Below are 23,720 nucleotides of genomic sequence, written 5' to 3'. Positions count from 1 at the left end.
AGCATTATGGTGGATGGAAACCGGGCAGAGCTCGGGGGAATCAAATTGTATTCATTTGCTGAAGGATGTGATAAAACTGAAGCTGTAACTTGCTGTCTCTGACATTTATATAGGTAGATTTATAGAGTATTTCATATACTGTTGAGGTTTGCTAACCTTGCATTTAAGCCGTGGGGTATGTACATGTACATATTGTAAGATTGAAGCTAGCTCCACCTGATTCAGTCCCCTCCCCAAGACCATTCCCAGCCCCTAAAAACCTCCACCCGAGCCCTCTGTACGATTTACTCCTTCCATAAACCTGAGTACTGAAATATATTTGAGTGCAATGTAAAATACGAATCAATATAAATAAATGGGCTTCTCTGCATGTATGCCCAAGAGATAATAATTTGTCATTAATTAGTAATGGTTGTCTCTGTGAGAGTTTAGCATTTTTATATTAAAGCATGCCTTTGACATTGCCATGTTTCAGACTAAGCTCGAGTAAACATTACTGACACGTGCTAATTGTGAATCATTTTAACCCCATAAAGCTGGTTTTCAAGTCTCTGTGTATTACTTTGTTTACCTTGGAAACAACAAGTTTTACATCGACAGGTCCATTTATTTATCAATTTAGTTGATCTATTATTAAGCAATATCAAATTTATACTTGTCTTGTACATGTATATGAGTGAATATTAAAAACGAAGGCCTGGTCACATTGAGGCCCTTTGAAAACATTGCCATTATGTTAATCAAACTGATAGTAAATTTGATAAAATTGATGGTTTAAGTACAATAAGGCGATGAAGTTCAAGAAGTAGGCTAGATCCTCAGCAAATATGACCAGTAAAGCATAACTGGAGATGAAAATGGAAAAGATATTCGCTAACATTTTCAGGATTAAAATCTATTGATCAAGTAGGGGCACATTCACATTTTTCATAAAAAATGGGCCTATAAATAGCAGAGGGTGTGAGTTTGTCTGGTTCCCGCCCACAGTAATTCTGGCTGCTGGCGTATAAAGGAAATATTGTGAGTACGGTTTAAAACACCAATTTAATAAATGAAATAAACATAAATAACAGAACATTCCTCTAAAACGTGTACCAAATTGCAGGTCGCATTTGTTGACAATTTAAGATGGGTTGTACATGTAATCCCAATAACACAAACTGTCATTTTGTCTGTCATTTTAATAATCACTGACTTTGTTTATACTTTACAGGTCACATTGAGGAGCTATATGCCTTCCACTACACGGCCTCTGATGACAGCCCAAAATCTCAGGGCTGGGGCATGTTTGACCTTCAGACAGAATACCTGAGGATGGGGGTGCCTAATGATCAATGGGTGGGAACCAACCTGAACAAGGAGTATGAGGTAAGGGGACAAACATTTATGCATGTATGTGTCAGGGCTGGGCTTCTTTGACCTTTTAATAGATAGAGTACCTGAGGATGGGGGTGTCTGATGATCAGTGGTTCGGGATTAACCTGAACAAGGAGTATGAGGAAAAGGAGCACACATTTACATATGTTCAGAGAGAGTACCTGTGGATGGGGTGTCTAATGTACAATGGGTGGGGATCAACCTTAACAAGGAGTATAAGGTAAGGGAGCATACATTTACATATGTTCAGAGAGAGTACCTGTGGATGGGGTGTCTAATGTACAGTGGGTGGGGATCAACCTTAACAAGGAGTATAAGGTAAGGGAGCATACATTTACATATGTTCAGAGAGAGTACCTGTGGATGGGGTGTCTAATGTACAATGGGTGGGGATCAACCTTAACAAGGAGTATAAGGTAAGGGAGCATACATTTACATATGTTCAGAGAGAGTACCTGTGGATGGGGTGTCTAATGTACAGTGGGTGGGGATCAACCTTAACAAGGAGTATAAGGTAAGGGAGCATACATTTACATATGTTCAGAGAGAGTACCTGTGGATGGGGTGTCTAATGTACAATGGGTGGGGATCAACCTGAACAAGGAGTATAAGGTAAGGGAGCATACATTTACATATGTTCAGAGAGAGTACCTGTGGATGGGGTGTCTAATGTACAATGGGTGGGGATCAACCTTAACAAGGAGTACAAGGTAAGGGAGCATACATTTACATATGTTCAGAGAGAGTACCTGTGGATGGGGTGTCTAATGTACAATGGGTGGGGATCAACCTGAACAAGGAGTATAAGGTAAGGGAGCATACATTTACATATGTTCAGAGAGAGTACCTGTGGATGGGGTGTCTAATGTACAGTGGGTGGGGATCAACCTTAACAAGGAGTATAAGGTAAGGGAGCATACATTTACATAATGTTCAGAGAGAGTACCTGTGGATGGGGTGTCTAATGTACAATGGGTGGGGATCAACCTGAACAAGGAGTATAAGGTAAGGGAGCATACATTTACATATGTTCAGAGAGAGTACCTGTGGATGGGGTGTCTAATGTACAATGGGTGGGGATCAACCTGAACAAGGAGTATAAGGTAAGGGAGCATACATTTACATATGTTCAGAGAGAGTACCTGTGGATGGGGTGTCTAATGTACAATGGGTGGGGATCAACCTGAACAAGGAGTATAAGGTAAGGGAGCATACATTTACATATGTTCAGAGAGAGTACCTGTGGATGGGGTGTCTAATGTACAATGGGTGGGGATCAACCTGAACAAGGAGTATAAGGTAAGGGAGCATACATTTACATATGTTCAGAGAGAGTACCTGTGGATGGGGTGTCTAATGTACAGTGGGTGGGGATCAACCTTAACAAGGAGTATAAGGTAAGGGAGCATACATTTACATAATGTTCAGAGAGAGTACCTGTGGATGGGGTGTCTAATGTACAGTGGGTGGGGATCAACCTTAACAAGGAGTATAAGGTAAGGGAGCATACATTTACATATGTTCAGAGAGAGTACCTGTGGATGGGGTGTCTAATGTACAATGGGTGAGGATCAACCTTAACAAGGAGTATAAGGTAAGGGAGCATACATTTACATATGTTCAGAGAGAGTACCTGTGGATGGGGTGTCTAATGTACAGTGGGTGGGGATCAACTTTAATAAGGAGTACAAGGTAAGGGAGCACACATTTACATATGTTCAGAGAGAGTACCTGTGGATGGGGTGTCTAATGTACAATGGGTGGGGATCAACCTGAACAAGGAGTATAAAGTAACGGAACATACATTTACATACTCAGAGAGAGTACCTGCTGATGGGGTGTCTAATGTATGAACGGTGGGTGGGGAACAGCCTATGGTCAGGGAAGAAATGTGTATTAGGACTTGGGGTGGGACGGGGTGATGCCAAAAGGTCATTGATCATGCCCAGAGTAATCACACTGCCTTTTACAAAGTTTCTGGCATATTGCATCTGCTTGAGGTTTCATGGTTTAACAAACCCAATACTGGTCCATGTACATGTATCAGTTAGACTTAAGGACCACTTTGTGAAAAATATAGGTTTCTTAGCTTTTTTTTTTTAGTATTTTTAGCAGTTTTTTGTAGACTACAAGGTAAAAGTAGATGTCAGAGGCAGAATTATTACATCCTTGTTTGCGGCTTTGCTGTTCATAGCTCTGTCTTACGATTCAGTAGGCATGTGTAGGAACCATAGACATGAGTCTAGCAGATATTATCTCAGCATATTAAAGGATGTCTCAGACCACTGAGTCTCCATCACTGTGTTGCATAGGATATTTTTGTGGTGAAAATTTGGCATTCACAAAAGGTGTTACTCTTTCACCATATCCCAAAAGATCTAAACTACTTCTCACAAAGGTTAATAATTAAGACATGTGATTGAATACTTATAAGCATGAATAAATATGATTGGGGTATTGAGAGAGAGCCGTCAACCTTGGTAAAGAGGCCTATAAGCTGACGCCAGAATCCCAAAGCCATAGATTCACCCACCAACTCATTGGATTCAGTATTCAGTTAGGTGATGTCCAGGAAGTCTAGTCTGGTCAGTGCAACAGTGTAGCCAATGACTACAGCTTCCCGGATAACATGATGATTGATCTGGTCAATAGGACAGGGCTATTTGGACCGGTCAGCCAGCTGACCACGCGGTCTACATGTACATGTATGGGTTTATAGTAGATATTGTATCAGGAAGATACATGTAAATGGCTACACATGGGTCTGATTGAAAATGAGAAAAAATTCATCTCAACCATCAGATATGATTTATCATATCATGATTTTGTGCAGAAATATCTGGTCTATGACATTTAGTATAGTGGTACTTTATGATAATAATTGTTTTTCATATTTAATTAATAAAATTTACTGTATGATCTCATGCAGACATACATATACCCAAATGCTTCAACCTTTTCACATATGGAAGAGAAATTTTCAGTGAGGTTTTTGCACCTTTTTAATTAAATAAATTAAATTTTAATTCAAGTATAATTTTATCGATCTATGCAGAGTAATGTTCTCAGAATATGCTTGAATAAACCTTGCAAACATGCAGAAAGGCTGAAGAATTATAGTATATCTTGTCGGTAACATTTTGTTATAACATGATCTGCGTAACAGGCGGACTGTCCATTATAATGCTCAATACTCTGTCCATGAGGATAACTGACAAATACACTGCCTTTACAGTCTGGATATGAGATGTTTGACATTTGCTTTTATGTTCTTGCTAGCCATCACACTTCCCGTAAACTCTACTGATTGTGATATTTTGTTACTGAGCATATGGAATCTGTTAAATATTCAGCCTGTAGATGCAGAGTACACTATTCTGTATTCTGTATATAGATATGCCGCATAAGGGCACAAAGTTTATCAGTTTTACTACCTGGAGAAGGTTAGTAGGTACCCCCAGACTCTGCGCAGTTTTGTCCCATAATGCTGGCCGCCGTTGTAGAAGTGAAATATTCCTGAGTATGGCGTAAAATACCAGTGAAATAAAATAAATAAATAAACTTGAGACAAATCTAAATCCTTAAACTACATGTACATTTATCTAGCCGAATGAAGCCTATGTGTACACTATGTAAATGCATGCAGGGAATACAGGATCTGTTATCACGGTATGTTACCAGAGATTCTAATTGCATCTGACGTCCATTATCTCTTCCCACACACATTTTTTTTTTATTTACATCTATTTTGGCATTGGTGAGAAAAGATACATTATTATGACTCTGTGTTCCACATAATTGGATTGGACAACTATCGATCAACCTGTCCATTGCAATTATGCTGTTCCCTATCTCTCACCAGGTCAACCAGATGCCCTTTGTTCAATTTTTGATGGGGTTTTTATTTTTTTGTAATGTGTCAAATACCAGCACCATTGCCAAGATTACATGTCTTGGTGTTATGTGTAGAATAAAATACGAATCAAGCACATTGGATGGATTGTGGAGATGAGTCAGGTTTTCGGTTAAGCATCAAAAAGTAGAATCACACACCCATACCACTCAGATTATGATTAAACTTTCGTGGATCTCATCGCGCAGTGGTGTGCGTCCTGTGTCGCATATTCAACCTGATTGGTTTTGTGTCTGATAGATTTCGGCTAGAAAACCAGCCCACTCTTAGTATTAAAGTCAGCACTGAAGGCAAAAAAAAAAAAAAAAATGGCCTTTATAAATAATCGAGCTGTTTAGACATTGTCATTTTGTCTTGTGAACCACTGATAGATGACAGGATGATAGATGCCATTGTCAGCACTTGTATAGATTATATATCCAGCTATGACATAGGCATTCATACTTAGCCAAGAGCGCCCCAGTCATTTTGACTCCATCGAGTTTTCAAGTTCAGCCTCCCCTGATGATTCAGAGGTTGATCTTGTATTTGATGGTTCAGATATTCTAAACTTCATACTTAATGCTACTTTTCGTAAGCAGTTTACTCACTGTAACTGCCGCTGGAAATAAGCTTTTGCTCGATCTTATGAAAAACCATCAATCTCCTCCAGAAGATTACTTTTTGTATTTCGTTCCTTCTCAACATAATTGTTATCTACATGCACTGTCGAGTTTTTCATGCCTTCCATGTGAAAAGATGATGGATTTTTTAGGGTACAGTACTGCTGCTTTTCAAAAGAGAAGCATTTCCACTTTGATAGCAGTTGTCATGCAAGGTGGATTGAGTTTGCCGAAATCTGGGATCCAAATTGAACAGAGCTTTCTAAGATGCCAATCCATCACTTCCTCTGATGTGAGACTCTTGTCCACCAGATTGGAATGCTGCCAACCTCAATGTACATTCCTTGTGATGTGCCCTCTAGGTATTAACTAGGTAGACAGGGCTTTTAATTGAAACCTTGTTTCTCGCAAGATTGTCCATTTTACGTAATGAATCACTGCTTTCTGATGTGGTAAAATTAAGGTTATTAAAAGCTCCCCTGAAACTCAACAAAAGGTCAGCAATCAACAAAATTCATGCTGGCATTATGCAGTAGTCAATGCATGGTTAGTTAGTGTGTAATACATTACCTATGTACAAGGTTAATGGCAATTAAGAAACTCAAGTTTGCAGGGTGTTTATTCAAGCATATTCTGAAGGCATTATTCTGTTTTGAGTCATAAACTTGCACTTTTTGCGAAGCCCTGAAACTGGCCAATCCAACCAATGTGTTCAAATCTGCAAAAGCAAAGTATAAATGTGCATAAATTGCACCGAAAGTTGCTCTTTTATATGCGAAAAAATAATGATTTTGGGTAAACACATAATGTTATAAATTTTAAGTGTACACATCTACGTCGGTGGTATACTGAACCATTGGACACACTTTAAAAACACATACTGTATAAACTAACAACCAACCAGTGGAACCCAAAGGTGTTTATGGAATTATTTATGGAAAGTAGGCTATCAGTCGGAAAACCAGATGAATATGTATGTGACCAGAATACTGTTTTTACTACTCACATATGATATGCTTGTCTCCATATTTTTTTTTGCCATAATTATATACAAATTTCACAAACTTTTATGTTATGTGATTTCAGGGTATATTTCTTTTTTTCATTTCTTTAAAGAATGGTAATTTGTTCTTTTGAGTACATGTGAAGTCCATGTGTTTTTTTTTTTTTACATCTGGTTATGAACTTACCCAGGGAGCCCATTTTAAATAAAGGTCAGACTCTAAACTGCTGAGGAAACCTGCATTGTTCACCTCTGAAGGTAATATCTGCATGGGCTTGGAAAGTGAGAGAGAAATCAATGGATGAGGATTATGTAACTGTCGCAGACAGGAGCTTTTTGTCACTGTGGAGGAAGTGCAGCGTTAGTGTGACAGGATTGTGGGGGGGGGGGGGAGGTGGGGGGGGGGTGAAGATTACATGTGAAATGACTCAGGTGTGATCTTGAAAGTAAGATCAGATGCAGACAGACAGGAGTATGTGGGTTGTACAGACAAAGACAATCTGCCTGTAGAATCTATAGTGATTGACAATTTCGTATCGACCCACATTGTTTGCATCTTGTTAAGTGGTAGTGCATTACGCATTCAAGGCCATTCACCTGATTCAATCTGCCAGGAAAGAAGTGTCTGTGATAAAAAAGGGACAGATTTTCACAGGTCTTTCATCACGTTGAAATGAAGTCTGAGACTCGTTGATCTGAAAGGAGAGCCAAACGTACACAATGAATGGATCCGGTGTGCTCAGTTTCCTGGGATGAATTATAACACGATTGCAGATGTTTCTATTAGCTTGAACATCCTGTGTCCAAAAAGAGAAAAAAAAAACACCCGCAAACAATCTCCTTTCAAATTTTTTAAGAGAACGGTAATGACTTGAGCATGTGTTAACAGTACTTAATTCCCATGTGTTGTCTGCTTTGTAATGTACAAAAGAAATTTAGAGAATCCAAAGAAGAGGATAAATCTAAACTATGGGATTCAACTGTTGGCTTGCTGTTTAGAACTATGTTTCTGGTTGCTATGGCAGTGATTGATTTCTTATTTTAGTTTCATAACTGGCTGTTGAAATTACTTCTTGTGTTCTTTTTCTTAGAAGACATTAACGGCTTATATCCCCAGAGGCTCGGTTCTAGTCCACGAATAAAACGAACTCAGATTTTGTCATCCCATATTGATTTCTGTGTTCTCGGTTCTGTTTTGAACAGTTAAACAATTAATAGTTTCTTGATGAAGATGAAGTGATATGAAAGGGAAGGAGTGTCACTTCAAGCTGCTACCGTCCTCTATAGCAAAAGAGCTGAAAGGTGTTTTTTTGGGGGAGAATGCAAACAGAAAATATGTCCAATAAGTTTAGAGGTCACGCGGGGGATTTTCTCCCCTGTCTTGGAATATATTTTGCATTTACAAATTAATAATGCTTTAGCTTTTCATTTGTACAGCGAACACTTTTTTAATTGGCCATGTTTACTCTATATGTACGCTGTTGTGGATATCGTATGACATCTGTACCCTCGTGAGAGGAGAGCGGTTTCTGGTGAGCGAGAACACAGGGTAAGGCAGTGTGACAGCTAACTAGTGAATGTATTAGGGAGCTGAATAAATGTGTCACCAGTCGGTAACCTGGGTGTTACATTACTCATAGATTAGTTTAACAGGCCAAGCACCCGTTAATTGATCACACAATGATAAATACATAAGACTATTTTAAGTAAGGCTGGCTTGTTTATCCTTTTAATTAACAATCCACATACAAAATAGCACAACACTGCCCATGGTGAAAATGAGATGAGAGAAAGTTGTAATGGTGGCCATCTCCTCAGGGTATTGGATGAACATATACAATGCCTGTCATTGACCTTTGATTGGTAGACGTGAAACCCAGGCAGAAAGACTGGGTGAATTACAGGGCTGTCTCCAGCTGTGTTATGAGGTCTCTCCACAGAGGTGGTTATTTGAAATCAGTTGACACCCCAGTGATGGAATTTCCTGTTAGACTTCCCCCACCCAACCAATCTGAAGTCGCAATCTCCGCTAAATCTGTGCCAGACTGCGGCTCTTGATTGCACAATGGCCACACTTGATGTCGGAGACTGAGGGAAGTTTGTTGGAAAGCTGCAGCAATTGATTCTTAAATGAACACAGGGCTGGACCGGTCATGTTAATGTATTCCACTATAAGACCGTACAGCTGTAGCAAAACATGGCATATGTGAAATAAATACTTAACAAGCGCAAATTCACTATATTGTAATTCTTCAATCATTTTGCATTGTGTGCAAGGTGTTTATTCAAGCATGTTCTGGAACTGATTCCACGAAACCTCTTCACAACGTTCAGTTTTTCTTACTGGTAATTGAAAATTAAGACACATTTGTCTCACAGTAACATTGATAATGTGGTAAAAATTTTAACACCCAAAAATAAGCTTTAAAATTGTATTTCAAGTGAGAAATGGTTATGTGGAATTGGCCCCTGAAGGCATTATTCTGTGTTTTTGCCCTGAAACTGGCCAATCCAATCAGTGCAGTTTTGTCTCCAAAATGAAATTAAAAGTGCGCATTATGATAAAGGGTGCTGAAAGTTGCAAAAAGGTTGAGGGTAGATGCGACATCCATTCCCATAAAAAGTTGATATCATCTTGCACTCAAGCCTCGTTATTGAAGTGAATGGCCTTTGTTGAAAGATAGAATGTCAAAAAAAATTGACCAATCGACCAACTGACTGATAGACTTATAACTGCATGTTGCAAAGATAAAGATAATAGGAACTTGGCATAATCACTTAAGACATGATGTTGGCACCCTTCCTCAGCATCATAAGTGGCTGTATATTTAGGTGTTATTTTGTATTATTAAACCCATGCATGTTATTCAAGGTTTATAGAAAAAGACAGGTCAGTAAAGGACTGATATCTTCTATTTGATTGTAAACCATCGATGTAAGGGAGCAAACAATTTGTCATGTAAGGGAGAGTAGAGAGCAGGATGATCAAACCTGCTGTTGATCGAGAAAATCCATTCTCTAAAACATTTTCCTGTGCGTGTTGGTTCATCAAAGTGGAAAAATCTAAATGAGCTTGTAGTGTAATGGAGATGCGTTCGAATCAATCTAAAGTCTGTCATCAGAGGAGAGCTTAGGTCTCCAGATCCCGAGCTGCTATTTTCGTGAAATCCCTCCAAACCTACCTCTCTATCAGTCAAGGCCCAGGCTGTGTATAATCTCCTGTAGCAGACTGAATTGATAATCCCATTGCCATTAGCCTGCTAAGGCTCTTTTTTGCTGTTGCATCATGAGGTAATGGATCCCTTATCTTAAAAGCTTTCAGATTATAATGTGAAAGTTTTCTGCGAAGCCTCCTCTCTAAACTCAAGACTCCTCATCGGCGTCCTGAAATCCACTTTCTGGCCTTCAAGATACTCTGAAAAGAAAAACTTTCCCCAAGTTTGTATAATAATATCTGTTTCAGGGTCCTTTTGGACCTGAATGACCCAAGGTTTCTAAGACAGATCTGTCACCTGACGTGACTATATTCGTTGGCGCTCTCTCTAGGCTCTGATATTTATTATCTCTCTAGCTCCATGTAGCACTGTTGAGGCACTCATCAGTGATGCTGACCATGGCTGATCAATAAAATTGCAGGGTTGTCTGCAAAAGAGAGAAAAATTATTCTGCCATAGTTTGGGTAAGATGTCTCTTTTCTGGGAGAGTGTGTACTGGTGCCAATCAATAGTAGTGATTTTCTGTTTCCTCTTGAATGGACTACTTGGAAGTACTTTTGTGACCTGGCACGTGCGTATCCCTTAGTCAGGGACAAACTCCCGAGGGAAATAGATCACCATCTTTGATAGGGATTATTACATTGCTAGATGGCTGGTCGTTAGGTTCTTTATACCAGGGGAAATGCTAGTCATACAGGTGCAATGTACAACTGGCTCATTGACTTTGTCTTTTGAAGCGAAGCCCTCAAAGAACTATTTTTGCCTTCTGTTAGGAAAAATTGGTGATAGAGTAAACCAAGTATGTAATTTATGCACTTCTTCTTGAAATATTACGTAACAGGCATTTTGGTGATGTTTTTTTTATTTATTATATGCATAACATTTGTCTGAGATATCATAAGACATAAAGCTGGTGTAAGTTGATATTTTGATAAAGGCAGGTGATCCTTTGAGTATGGTGTTCTGTTTTCTTGCGCTCAGTTGCCTTCAGACAAGTCACATACCTTTCTTTGTAAAAATACACAAATGCTATACTGCTTATGGACACTTTTGTCCCTTTATAGCAAGCAGTTTCAATCGATAAAAATTCTCTTTGAAGATTCTGTCAGAGTTACATTATTTATAGGACTTGCTATAGGTATACACAGCTGGATCGAATCATGTGAGTATAATAGCACAGAAGACATGTCCTGGACATGGGAGCCTTAGGCTCACAATTGAACACAGTCAATAATATCTATATTCGCTTTGTATGCGATTTTAGCTAAAGACACCAATTTCTTTTTGAAAATCTTCTTCATGAGTGCTCATGTTTCCTTGATACATGTATTTAGGGACATTTATGATACATGCAGACGAACAAGAAATTTTTATATTTGTTGTGACAACTGCATGTATCATCTTTCTTTCAGGATAAGTACATGTACACTATTTGTATGTCCCTCTGTATTTGTGTGGTAATTTACCTCTACCAAGCCCTAATACCTTTTTTAGGGATCCCGTTCTTCCCGAACGGGATCCCTTTTGTAATTGTTCGGTTTTTTCTTATTATTATTATTAGGGATCCCGTTCTCCGAACGGGATACCTATTGTTATTGTTCTGTTTTTTCTTATTATTATTAGGGATCCCGTTCTTCCGGAACGGGATCCCTATTGTAATCGTTCTGTTTTTTCTTATTATTATTATTTTTTTTTTTTCACCGACTTTGTTAGCAAGGAAACTTTTTCACTTTTCATCATAGAGGTCTCAAATTTTGCACACATATTCTGGCAGTGAATATCTCGGGACAAATTCTCCATTTTTTTGCTATGTCACGTGGTTCGGCCGCCATATTGGATTTTGTTGAAAATCTTTAAAAATCTTCTTCTCCAGAACCACTGAACCGATCGTTTTCAAATTTGACATGCAGCTAGTAAGTGACGAGTTCTTTAAAGTTTGCGAAAATGGTTCACTTCCGGTCAAAACTCTGGAAGCTCGCCATTGGTCGAAATTATGACGTCACAAAAAGTTCTCAAAGTTCAATTGTTCTGAACGTATTCTGATGTATCTTGAGCTGCTGATTCCGAATCTGCTTGTATTTTTTGTATATCTGTGTAATTTTTTGAGATATGGGCAGAAAACTAAAAAAATTACGTAATTTTAATGGCCTTTTAATCGAGAACTATGACAGCTAGAAATGTGCAACCTGCATGAAAATGTAGTTCAAGACACGCTCTTTCGATCATTCGTCAATGGATTTGAGCTCCGATTATTAGTTTTCTCGCTAGGGGCGTTTAAATAACAACACCGTTTTTGTTTAGAAAAAGACGGGAATCCTATTGATTTAACATGGAGTTAGATAGGGACTGGACTGGGTTTGTAGTATTTGACCTGATGCTTTCGCCTACACTGTACGTGATCTCCCGAAACGGTTGCAGGATGACATTGATTCCAGTTCAAACTTGTACAAACTTGCTGTTACACTGGTCGTGTTTTTGTCTAATTTCTTACAAATAGTGTTCTAAGTCTGGCAAGAAACGACAGTTTTTCACTGGGCATAGCGTAGCATCATTAAGGTCGCCGATCTATTCGAGGGATTGCAAATGACCGGCCGACTGACTAAGTGATAAACGGTGTAAGGTCGCATGGAAACTTTGAAAGCCGTGTATGTGAAACATGTGTCCTTCGAACACAGGACATGAAGGGGAAAACGTCATCGATCAGATCCGGGATCCCGGCCTAGGATCTGCTATTCGCAGATCCATTCTAGTTATTATTATTTTTTTTTCACCGACTTTGTTAGCAGCAGAACTCAAACACCGTTCAACATAGAGGTCTCAAATTTTGTACACACAATCTGGCGGAGATTTTCCAGGGGTATATTTTTTGTTTTTTTCTTAAGTCACGTGGTTCGGCCGCCAGATTGGATTTTGTGTAAAATCTTTAAAAATCTTCTTCTCCAGAACCACTGAACCGATCGTTTTCAAATTCGACATGCAGCTAGTAGGTCACGAGTTCTTTAAAGTTTGCGAAAATGGTTCACTTCCGGTCAAAATTCTGGAAGCTCGCTATTGGTCGAAATTGTGACGTCACAAAAAGTTCTCAAAGTTCAATATTTCTGAACGTATTCTGATGTATCTTGAGCTGCTGATTCTGAATCTGCTTGTATTTTTTTGGTATCTTAAAAAGTTTTTGAGATATGAGCAAAAAACTCAAAAAAGTTACGTAACTTCAATGACCTGTAACTCGAGAACTATGGCAGCTAGAAATGTGCAACCTGCACGAAATTGTAGCCCAAGACATGCTCTTTCGAGCATTTGTCAACAGATTTGAGCTCCGATCAATAGTTTTTTCGGTAGAGGCGTTTAAATGACAACACCGTTTTTTGTTTAGAAAAGATTGGAATCCTATTGATTTAACATGGAGTTAGATGGGGACTGGACTGGGTTTGTAGTATTTGACCTGATGCTTTCGCCTACACTGTCCGTGATCTCCTGAAACGGTTGTAGGATGACATTGATTCCAGTTCCCATCTAACTCCAGTATTCTATTAGATGGCGTAGAGATCTAACTACAACAGCAAACGACGTGGACCTGTAAAAGTTAGCTTTGTTTTGCGCAGACCTTGTCCTCTTTACTATACGTTAAACAGGCCAGGGAGATTGACAGATATGGATATGTGCCCTGGTCCAAGTGCTGACTTTCTAACGATGGCCGAGCTATCAGTGGAGCAGTGAGTCCGTGCATGGCAGGTCGTGGATTGAGATGTGAATGTACAAACTTGCTGTTACACTGGTCGTGTTTTTGCCTTATTTCTTACAAATAGCGGACTAAGTCTGCCAAGAAACGACCGTTTTTCACTGGGCACAGCGTAGCATCATTAGGGTCGCCGATCTATTCGAGGGAATACAAATGACCGCCCGACTGCCTCAGTGACAAACGGTGTAAGGTCGCATGGAAACATTGAAAGCCGTGTATGTGAAACATGTGTCCTTCGAACACAAAACATGAAGGGGAAAACGTCATCGATCCGATCCGGGATCCCGGCCTAGGATCTGCTATTCGCAGATCCATTCTAGTTAGGGATCCCGTTCTTCCCGAACGGGATCCCTATTGTTATTGTTCTGTTTTTTCTTATTATTATTAGGGATCCCGTTCTTCCGGAACGGGATCCCTATTGTTATCGTTCTGTTTTTTCTTATTATTATTATTTTTTTTTCACCGACTTTGTTAGCAAGGAAACTTTTTTACTGTTCAACATACAGATTTCAAATTTTGCACACATATTTTGGCGGTGATTTTCCAGGGATAAATTCTCCATTTTTTTTTCATGTCACGTGGTTCGGCCGCCATATTGGATTTTGTGTAAAACCTTTAAAAATCTTCTTCTCCAGAACCATTGAACCGATCTTTTTCAAATTTAAACATGCAGCTAGTAAGTTACGAGTTCTTTAAAGTTTGAGAAAACAGTTTACTCCGGTCAAAATTCTGGAAGTTCGCCATTGGTCGAATTTGTGACGTCACAAAAAGTTCTCAAAGTTCAATTGTTCTGAACGTATTCTGGTGTATCTTGAGCTGCTGATTCTGAATCTGCATGTATTTTTTGTATATCTGTGTAACTTTTTGAGATATTAGGAAAAAACTCAAAAAATTTACGTAACTTCAATGACCTGTAACTCGAGATCTCTGGGAGCTAGAAATGTGCAACCTGCACGAAATTGTAGCCCAAGACATGTTCTTTCGAGCATTCGTCAATGATTTGAGCTCCGATTAATATTTTTTTCGCTACAAGCGTTTAAATCACAACACCGTTTTTTGTTTACAAAAAGATGGGAATTCTATTGCTTTAACATGGAGTTAGATGGGGACTGGACTGGGTTTTGTAGTATTTGACCTGATTGCTTTCGGCTACACTGTCCGTGATCTCCAGAAACGGTTGTGCTATGACAGTCAGTCCAGTTCCCATCTAACTCCAGTACTCTATTAGATGGCGTAGAGATCTAACTACAACAGCAAACGACGTGGACCTATAAAAGTTAGCTTTGTTTTGCGCAGACCTCGTCTCTTTACTATACGCTAAACATGCCGGGGTGATTGACAGATATGGACATGTGCCGTGGTCCAGGTGTTGACTTTCTGACAACAGCCGAGCTATCAGTAGAGCTGTGAGTCTGTGCATGGCAGGTCGTGGATTGAGACGTGGAAAGTTCAAATTTGCTGTTACACGGGCTGTGTTTTTCCATTATTCCTTACATAAAGCCAGCCAAGCCTGCCAAGGAATGACCGTTTTTAACTGGGCATAGCGTCGCATAGGGAATGACCGGCCGACTGCCTCAGTGGACAAACGGTGTAAGGTCGCATGGAGACTTTAAAAGCCGTGTAGCTAGTTATGTGTGATTTTCGACCAATAACTTATGTTCCTCATATGAAAGATGAAAGCATAAAGAAAATTTGTATGTAGACTTGAAGTGAGATTTGCGGACTTCCTTGGGGACTACGTGAGATATACAATAGTGTGGGTGGTAGGGGAGATGTTGGCGAAATTTTCTAAGACTTGACCTAATTACACAAAGATTTAAACGCTAAACCGTCTTCCGTCTGCGTGGTGTGTCGCCTGTCAGCCATGTCAGAGTTCGATCCCAGCTTAGCCAATTTGTCAGGGGATAAAAATGTTGTGAATTTTAAGGTTTCAAGTAGGCTGCTAGCGTAGTTCGATGTTCTGATTGACGACTTTGGTTGTTTATCCTTTCTCCGACGCACGGTTTCCTCGCCAATTTGCCATTAAAGTGCGAAAAAGTGCAATTTTCGCCATGTTTGGCCGTCACGTGACACAAAACTTCTGATGCTGTGGAGCTGAAAATCACTGAGTACAAAAGGCAATATGCGTACTGTAGGCGTGCGTAAAATCATGGAAGTGTGTCAATAAATGTGGGAGTTGCAATGCTTCAAATATTGTCCAAGGCCGATTTGCTATATTTGGCACTTGACGTCCCCATGTTATATGATGCATTTTAAATGCATTTGCGACTGGGATAAAGGCACGAACAATGTAAGCATGCTACCCGACGTAGTTTAACGTCCTGATCATGAATCTGGATTATTTCTTTCCTGGAGACGCATAGTTTTGCCGCAAATGGCGATGAAAACGCGAAAAAGCGCAATTTTTCACCATATTTGGAGATCTATTGCGAGGAAACCGTAACAGCCGTAAAGCTGAAAATCACCGAGTGCAAAGCGCTAATACGTACACTATGTGTGCCGAAAATCTTTGATCTGTGTCAACAACCACAGACATGCAGGGGAAAATGTCATCGATCGATCCGGATCCCGGCCTAGGATCTGCTATTCGCAGATCCATTCTAGTTATTATTATTATTATTATTATTATTTTTTTTTTCGATTTTGTTAGCAGCCAGAACTCCAACACCGATCAACATAGAAGTTCAAAATTTTGCACACACAATCTAGAGGAAATTTTCTAGGGTATATTTTTTTTTTTTGGCTATGCCACGTGGTTCGGCCGCCATAATGGATTTTGAGTAAAATCTTTAAAAATCTTCTTCTCCAGAACCACTGAACCGATCGTTCTCAAATTGATATGCAACTAGTAGCAACTAGTAGGTCAGGAGTTCTTCAAAGTTTGCGAAAATGGTTCACTTCGGTCAAAACTCTGGAAGCTCGCCATTGGTCGAATTTGTGACGTCACAAAAAGTTCTCAAAGTTCATATGTTCTGAACGTATTCTGATGTATCTTGAGCTGCTGATTCTGAATCTGCTTGTATTTTTTCATTATCTGTGTAACTTTTTGAGATATTAGCCAAAAAATCAATAAAGTTACGTAACTTCAATGACCTGTAACTCGAGAACTAGGACAGCTAGAAATGTGCAACCTGCACGAAATTGTAGCCCAAGACATGCTCTTTCGAGCATTCGTCAACGGATTTGAGCTACGATCAATAATTTTTTCGCCACAAGCGTTTAAATCACAACACCATTTTTTGTTTAGAAAAAGGTGGGAATCCTATTGCTTTAACATGGAGTTAGATGGGGACTGGACTGGGTTTATAGTATTTGAGCTGATGCTTTCGGCCACACTGTCCGTGATCTCCCGAAACAGTTGTAGGATGACATTGATTCCAGTTCCCATCTATCTCCAGTACTCTATTAGAAGGCGTAGAGATTTAACTACAACAGCAAATGACATGGACCTGTAAAAGTTAACTTTGTTTTGCGCAGACCTCGCCCTCTTTACTATACGTTAAACAGGCCAGGGTGATTAACAGATATGGACATGTGAACTGGTCCAAGTGCTGACTTTCCAACGATGGCCGAGCTATCAGTGGAGCAGTGAGTCTGTGCATGGCAGGTCGTGGATTGAGATGTGAATGTACAAACAGGCTGTTACACTGGTCGTGTTTTTACCTGATTTCTTACAATTAGCGGGCTAAGTCTGCCAAGGAACAACCGTTTTTCACTGGGCATAGCGTAGCATCATTAAGGTCGCCGATCTATATGAGGGAATGCAAATGACCGGCCGACTGCATCAGTGACAAACGGTGTAAGGTCGCAAGGTAACTTTGAAAGCCGTGTTTGTGGAACATGTATCCTTTGAACAAAGATCATGAAGGGGAAAACGTCATCGATCCGATCCGGGATCCCGGCCTAGGATCTGCTATTCGCAGATCCATTCTAGTTATTATTATTATTATTATTATTTTTTTTTTTTCACCGACTTTGTTAGCAAGGAAACTTTTTTACCGTTCAACATAGAGGTCTCAATTTTTGCACACAAATTCTGGCGGAGATTTTCCAGGGATAAATTCTCCATTTTTTTTTCATGTCACGTGGTTCGGCCGCCATATTGGATTTTGTGTAAAATCTTTAAAAATCTTCTTCTCCAGAACCACTGAACCGATCGTTTTCAAATTTGACATGCAGCTAGTAAGTTACGAGTTCTTTAAAGTTTGCGAAAATGGTTTACTTCCGGTCAAAATTCTGGAAGCTCGCCATTGGTCGAATTTGTGACGTCACAAAAAGTTCTCAAAGTTCAATTGTTCTGAACGTATTCTGATGTATCTTGAGCTGCTGATGCCGAATCTGGTTGTGTTTTTTGCATATCTGTGTAACTTTTGACGATATCAGCAAAAAACTGAAAAAAGTGACGTAACCTAAATGACCTGTAACTCGAGATCTATGGCAGCTAGAAACGTGAAACCTGCACTAAATTGTAGACCAAGACATGCTCTTTCGATCATTCGTCAACGGATTTGAGCTACGATCAACAGTTTTCTCGCTAGAAGCGTTTAAATGACAACACCGTTTTTTGTTTAGAAAAAGACGGGAATCCTATTGCTTTAACATGGAGTTAGATGGGGACTGGACTGGGTTCATAGTATTTGACCTGATGCTTTCGCCTACACTGTCCGTGATCTCCCGAAACGGTTGTGGGATGACATTTAGCTATACAGTCTTCTATTAGATGGCGTAGAGTTCTAACTACAACAGCAGACGACGTGGACCTGTAAAAGTTAGCTTTGTTTTGCGCAGGCCTTGTCTTCTTTACTGTACGCTAACCAGGCCAGGGTGATTGACAAATATGGACATGTGCCGTGGTCCAGGTGTTGACTTTCTGACAACGGCCTAGTTATCAGTAGAGCACTGAGTCTACGCATGGCAGGTCGTGGATTGAGACATAAAAGTACAAACTATGATTTTTCTTCTTTCTTTATTTTCTCTTACCGCTGACGTCTCTCTGTCATATCAGAGTTCGATCCCAGCTTAGCCAATTTGTCAGGCGATGAAAATGTTGTGAATTTCTAGGTTTTAAGTAGGCTGCTAGGCGTAGTTGGATTTTCCGATCACGAGTGTGGTGTTTTTTTCTTTTTCCGACGCACGGTTTTGTCGCCAGTTACCATGAAATTGCAAAAAAGTGCAATTTTGTCGTAAAATAGATTTACCACATTCGGCACATTTACATCAACTTGTTGTTACAAGGGCCGTGTATAATTTGTTGGGGAAAACGTCATCGATCCGATCTGGGATCCCGGCCTAGGATCTGCTATTCGCAGATCCATTCTAGTTTTTTATTGTTTTCCGATTCCATTATACATTCACTAAGTTGACTATCAAAGAACATCAATATTTATTTATGTCCCAGGTGTATAGGTACAGGTGTGACATCTTATTAAATTTGTCTGGTAAGTCTGAGTTAGTTTAATGTGTTTCATATGTGTGACAGGTACATACTCTGAAAATACATTTGGCACTTTGTAGTTGACACATGCATTCCCTGATCATGTTTTGTTTTTTTTACACATACTGTAATTCAACTTTTCACATGTTTGAAAGGTGTTTATTCAAGTATATTCTGAAGGCATTATTCTGTGTTGACTGATAAAATTCCACTTTTTGTGAAGCCCTCTCAATCTTCAACCTTTTCAACATCTAAAGAACTTCTTTCAATGGAGTAAATCGCCACGATATGGCTGAAATATTGCCGATGTGGCGTTAAGCCATAATCATTCATTCATTCATTCAATGGAGTGTATGCATACAGTTATTTTCAAAATGATGCTAAAATGATTTCATTTGTGTCACTAAAGACCGAGGCTTCATACATCTGTGCAAATTAGTTCTCTACAATCCTTAATTCTGTCAGAATGTTCAAAAGATTGGTTGCAGAGGTGGTTGAAAAGGTTTAGGAATTGTAGGGTATGTGTTGATTTTGTACGTTGAAGTGTCACAAACCTGATAATTTATGTCTTGGTTTTGTATGTTGAAGTGTCACATACCTCAACCCTGTGTTGGTTTTATGTTTTACAGATATGTGACACATACCCTCGGCACATATTTGTCCCCGCCTCAGCCAGTACACCTGTCCTGGTGGGCAGCTCAAAGTTCCGGAGCCGAGGCCGCCTGCCAGCCTTGTCTTATCTTCACAGAGATAATCAGGTACAGCTCTTTTTCATCCAATGCAACCGTTACTAGTTTAGAAAATCAAATTTTAAGTAAAGTTTGATTTTATTATTTAGTCACAGATTTTGAGTTATTACACACCAGATTTACATCTCCCTGCTGTACAACACAGGGGAGTCTGAAATTTAACGTAAAAAATGGGTCTTTAATGGTGAATATAAAGTTATAGTTATTATGTATAGATAGCTGAATTAATCGTCTGACTCAGTTAAATGTTTTTAGTTAAAGTGACATTGGATGTTCCAAAGTGCAAAATAGCAAACTTGTGCCAATATCCCTTGAACATTATACTCCAAGTTCACCACTTACATGTGCCCCACATTTTTACACTTTGTCGTGAAGAATTTCAGTGACCTTGACTTATTTTTTCAAGGTCATAATAGAGAGTCATTTTCTGTAGATGAATTATTAGTTTTTGGACTAGCATGCATATTAATGTACAATTGGAACTTATATTGGCCATATCTGAAAGATGTTAAATTCTTTATACCATTATAAAGTTTGTGCTGGACGTAACCGGTATTTGTTCATATGACAGGCGTCGATAACGCGGTGCAGTCAGCCATTGGCCGGGTTTAGCGCTCGTTGCATGGAGGATGAACAGATGTTACAGGCCATCCTCAAGGCCAACCCCAGCTCGAAATACATGTATGTGGTGGACACTAGACCAAAAGTAAGCTCCTTCTTGTTTTCTTTGCTTGATTTTATTTGGAGAAGGGCGAAAGTCCAGACTTATTTTGATTTATTGGATGAATAGGAGATGTAAAACAAATCGCCTGCAATCTCAAATGAAATGTGAAATGTATTTCTTCATGGATTCTGAGGTTTGAAAAGACTTTTTGAATATTATTAATTAGGATACGTTAATAAGTGATGTAATAAGAAAAAATGCTTCCCAAATATGGGCAGCATTTCAACCATTTTGCAGCAATGCAATTCTAATGGTGTGTGGTCTGAAGCCTGTTACACTTAATGCTAACCTGTATAATAGCTATCACCTCTGACATCTTCATTGAATTTATGATTAATCATTATCATCTGTTTTAATAAATCTAGCTTTAATTTGTTGGTGTGCTGACAGTTTGATGATGAAGTGGGGTAGTGTGTGTTTATAATGATGAGGTGTCTGCTGTCTCTTCAACAGATCAATGCTATGGCAAATAAAGCCGCTGGGAAAGGCTATGAGAATGAGAGTTTTTATGCAGACATCAAGTTCCAATTCCTGGGTATTGAGAACATACATGTTATGAGGAGCAGCTTACAGAAGCTCCTGGAGTGTGAGTTGACCGAGATTTATTACCTCCCTTGTTATCCTAATTACTGCAGCCTTGGCTTAATAGGTCCTGGTTGTAGCAGTAAGGTTTTACTATTCACTAATTATATTGGAATTGCTTGACTAATCTGTCCCAAACATGTCTGCTGGTCAACAGATTTGGCAAGATACATGTATGTATGATTGTAGGCTCTGCCCAGCTTACTCCACAGCTATTAGCATTGACAGGCATGTTTTCCATAATATAAAATTGTAAGTAGAGCAAAAGCACTACTTTTTGTTATCAAAACCTATGCAGCTGTGGTTTATTTGTTTCTGCATCCAGTATGCTGCTCAGTTCATGATCAGTGCTGATGAGCTTGCTGACCATTAAGGTACATGTATTTGTTATGATGGCCAGGTGTAGATGTTCTTGAATTTCTTCTGAAACACGGTTTCGTTCTTTCTTGTGCAGTGTGTGAACTGAAGAATCCCACCATGAATGTGTTCCTGTCTGGCTTGGAGAGCTGTGGCTGGCTCAAACATATCCGTGCTATTGTGGAGACCTCTGTCTTCATCGCAAATGTAAGTCTGTGAATCCTGCTGGATCATACGTGCAGTTTACAGCTGTATCAACACGTGCAGGCTGTTCTCATGTCTGAGACTTTTAACTCTTTAATGGCTAAAACTTTGCAGACCATGTATGAAGTCTGATGATGTTTAAAGACACAACATGACGCTGTAATGTGTCACTGCATGATAACACGACACCATACAGATGTATACTGTAGGTGTCATCAGCTTGTACATGTATATGAGTGAGACCATTATTTTCAGGCTGAGAATAATGGTGTTAATGTTTTAGTATACTGTTCTGATGATTTGTTGTATTCTATTAGTTACATGGTTAGTTAGTGATAGGATATGCAGATATATGCTGGCAATAATCCTCATACTGGGTGCAGCGTCAGCCAAGTGATAGGATATGCATATGATAGGGTATGCAAATGTAAAGTGCCAATAATCCTCAGCCGAGCCAAGATGAAGATTATTACACCATATATTTGTGTATCCTATCACTGATTCACCATGTAATGAATTTATCCTGCAAAGACCGATCAATTCAGTGCAGAAGATAGATGTATAGGTGAAAGGGAGATGACCTACTCAGCAGACACATGTGACGTCTCTCTGCAGGGTTTGAGAATATATCTATACCCCACGTAACCATTGTTGTCCAATGAAAAGTGGACTATTTTGTTTGTGGGATAAAGGTGTATATTCTAGGACAGATCAGCTGGTATATGGGTGTGATCATTATTTCAGGCTGTGCATTATGATACTAGTGTGTTGATACACTGTTCTGATGACTGGTTCTATCCAGGTGTCAATTTTAGGAGAGATCAGCTAGTTTATGGGTGTGCCCATTGTAATGTATTTCACGCTGTTCGTAATGATACAAGTGTATTAGTGCACCAATTCTGGTTCTATCTGGTTCTATCCATGTGCAATTTCTAGGAGAGATCAGCTAGTATATGGGTGTGCCCATTGTAATGTATTTCAGGCTGTGTGTTATGGTACGAGTGTATTAGTACACTGTTCTGATGACTGGTTCTATCCAGGTGTCAATTCTAGGAGAGATCAGCTAGTATATGGGTGTGCCCATTGTAATGTATTTCAGGCTGTGCGTTATGGTACGAGTGTATTAGTACACTGTTCTGATGACTGGTTCTATCCAGGTGTCAATTCTAGGAGAGATCAGCTAGTTTTTGGGTGTGCCCATTGTAATGTATTTCAGGCTGTTCGTAATGATACAAGTGTATTAGTGCACTAACTCTGGTTCTATCTGGTTCTATCCATGTGCAATTTCTAGGAGAGATCAGCTAGTATATGGGTGTGCCCATTGTAATGTATTTCAGGCTGTGTGTTATGGTACGAGTGTATTAGTACACTGTACTGAGGACTGGTTCTATCCAGGTGTCAATTCTAGGAGAGATCAGCTAGTACATGGATGTACCCATTGCAGTGTATTTCAGGCCGTGCGTTTCGATACTAGTGTATTAGTACACTGTTCTTACGACTGGTTCTATCCAGGTGTCAATTCTAGGAGAGATCAGCTAGTATATGGGTGTACCCATTGCAGTGTATTTCAGGCTGTGCGTTTTGATACTAGTGTATTAGTACACTGTTCTTACGACTGGTTCTATCCAGGTGTCAATTTTAGGAGAGATCAGCTAGTACATGGGTGTACCCATTGCAGTGTATTTCAGGCTGTGCGTTTTGATACTAGTGTATTAGTACACTGTTCTTACGACTGGTTCTATCCAGGTGTCAATTCTAGGAGAGATCAGCTAGTATATGGGTGTACCCATTGCAGTGTATTTCAGGCTGTGCGTTTTGATA

General features: G+C 39.5%; 1 protein-coding gene across 3 annotated transcripts in view; it reads left to right on the top strand.

The window, feature by feature from the left end:
- LOC135472170 (myotubularin-related protein 8-like) overlaps positions 1-23,720 on the top strand; it is a 70,041-nt gene that overhangs the window by 35,002 nt on the left and 11,319 nt on the right. For all 3 annotated transcript variants that reach the window (XM_064751542.1, XM_064751543.1, XM_064751541.1), the window contains exons 4-8: positions 1,214-1,368; positions 19,913-20,041; positions 20,604-20,738; positions 21,210-21,342; positions 21,793-21,902. In XM_064751542.1, the coding sequence (XP_064607612.1) occupies positions 1,214-1,368; positions 19,913-20,041; positions 20,604-20,738; positions 21,210-21,342; positions 21,793-21,902 (662 nt within the window). The remainder of the gene's footprint in view (positions 1-1,213; positions 1,369-19,912; positions 20,042-20,603; positions 20,739-21,209; positions 21,343-21,792; positions 21,903-23,720) is intronic.

The sequence above is a fragment of the Liolophura sinensis genome, chromosome 8 (assembly GCF_032854445.1).
Source record: "Liolophura sinensis isolate JHLJ2023 chromosome 8, CUHK_Ljap_v2, whole genome shotgun sequence".
NCBI lineage: Eukaryota > Metazoa > Mollusca > Polyplacophora > Chitonida > Chitonidae > Liolophura > Liolophura sinensis.
Note: the sequence above shows the minus strand (reverse complement) of the source record. Positions and strands in the feature narration are given on the sequence as shown.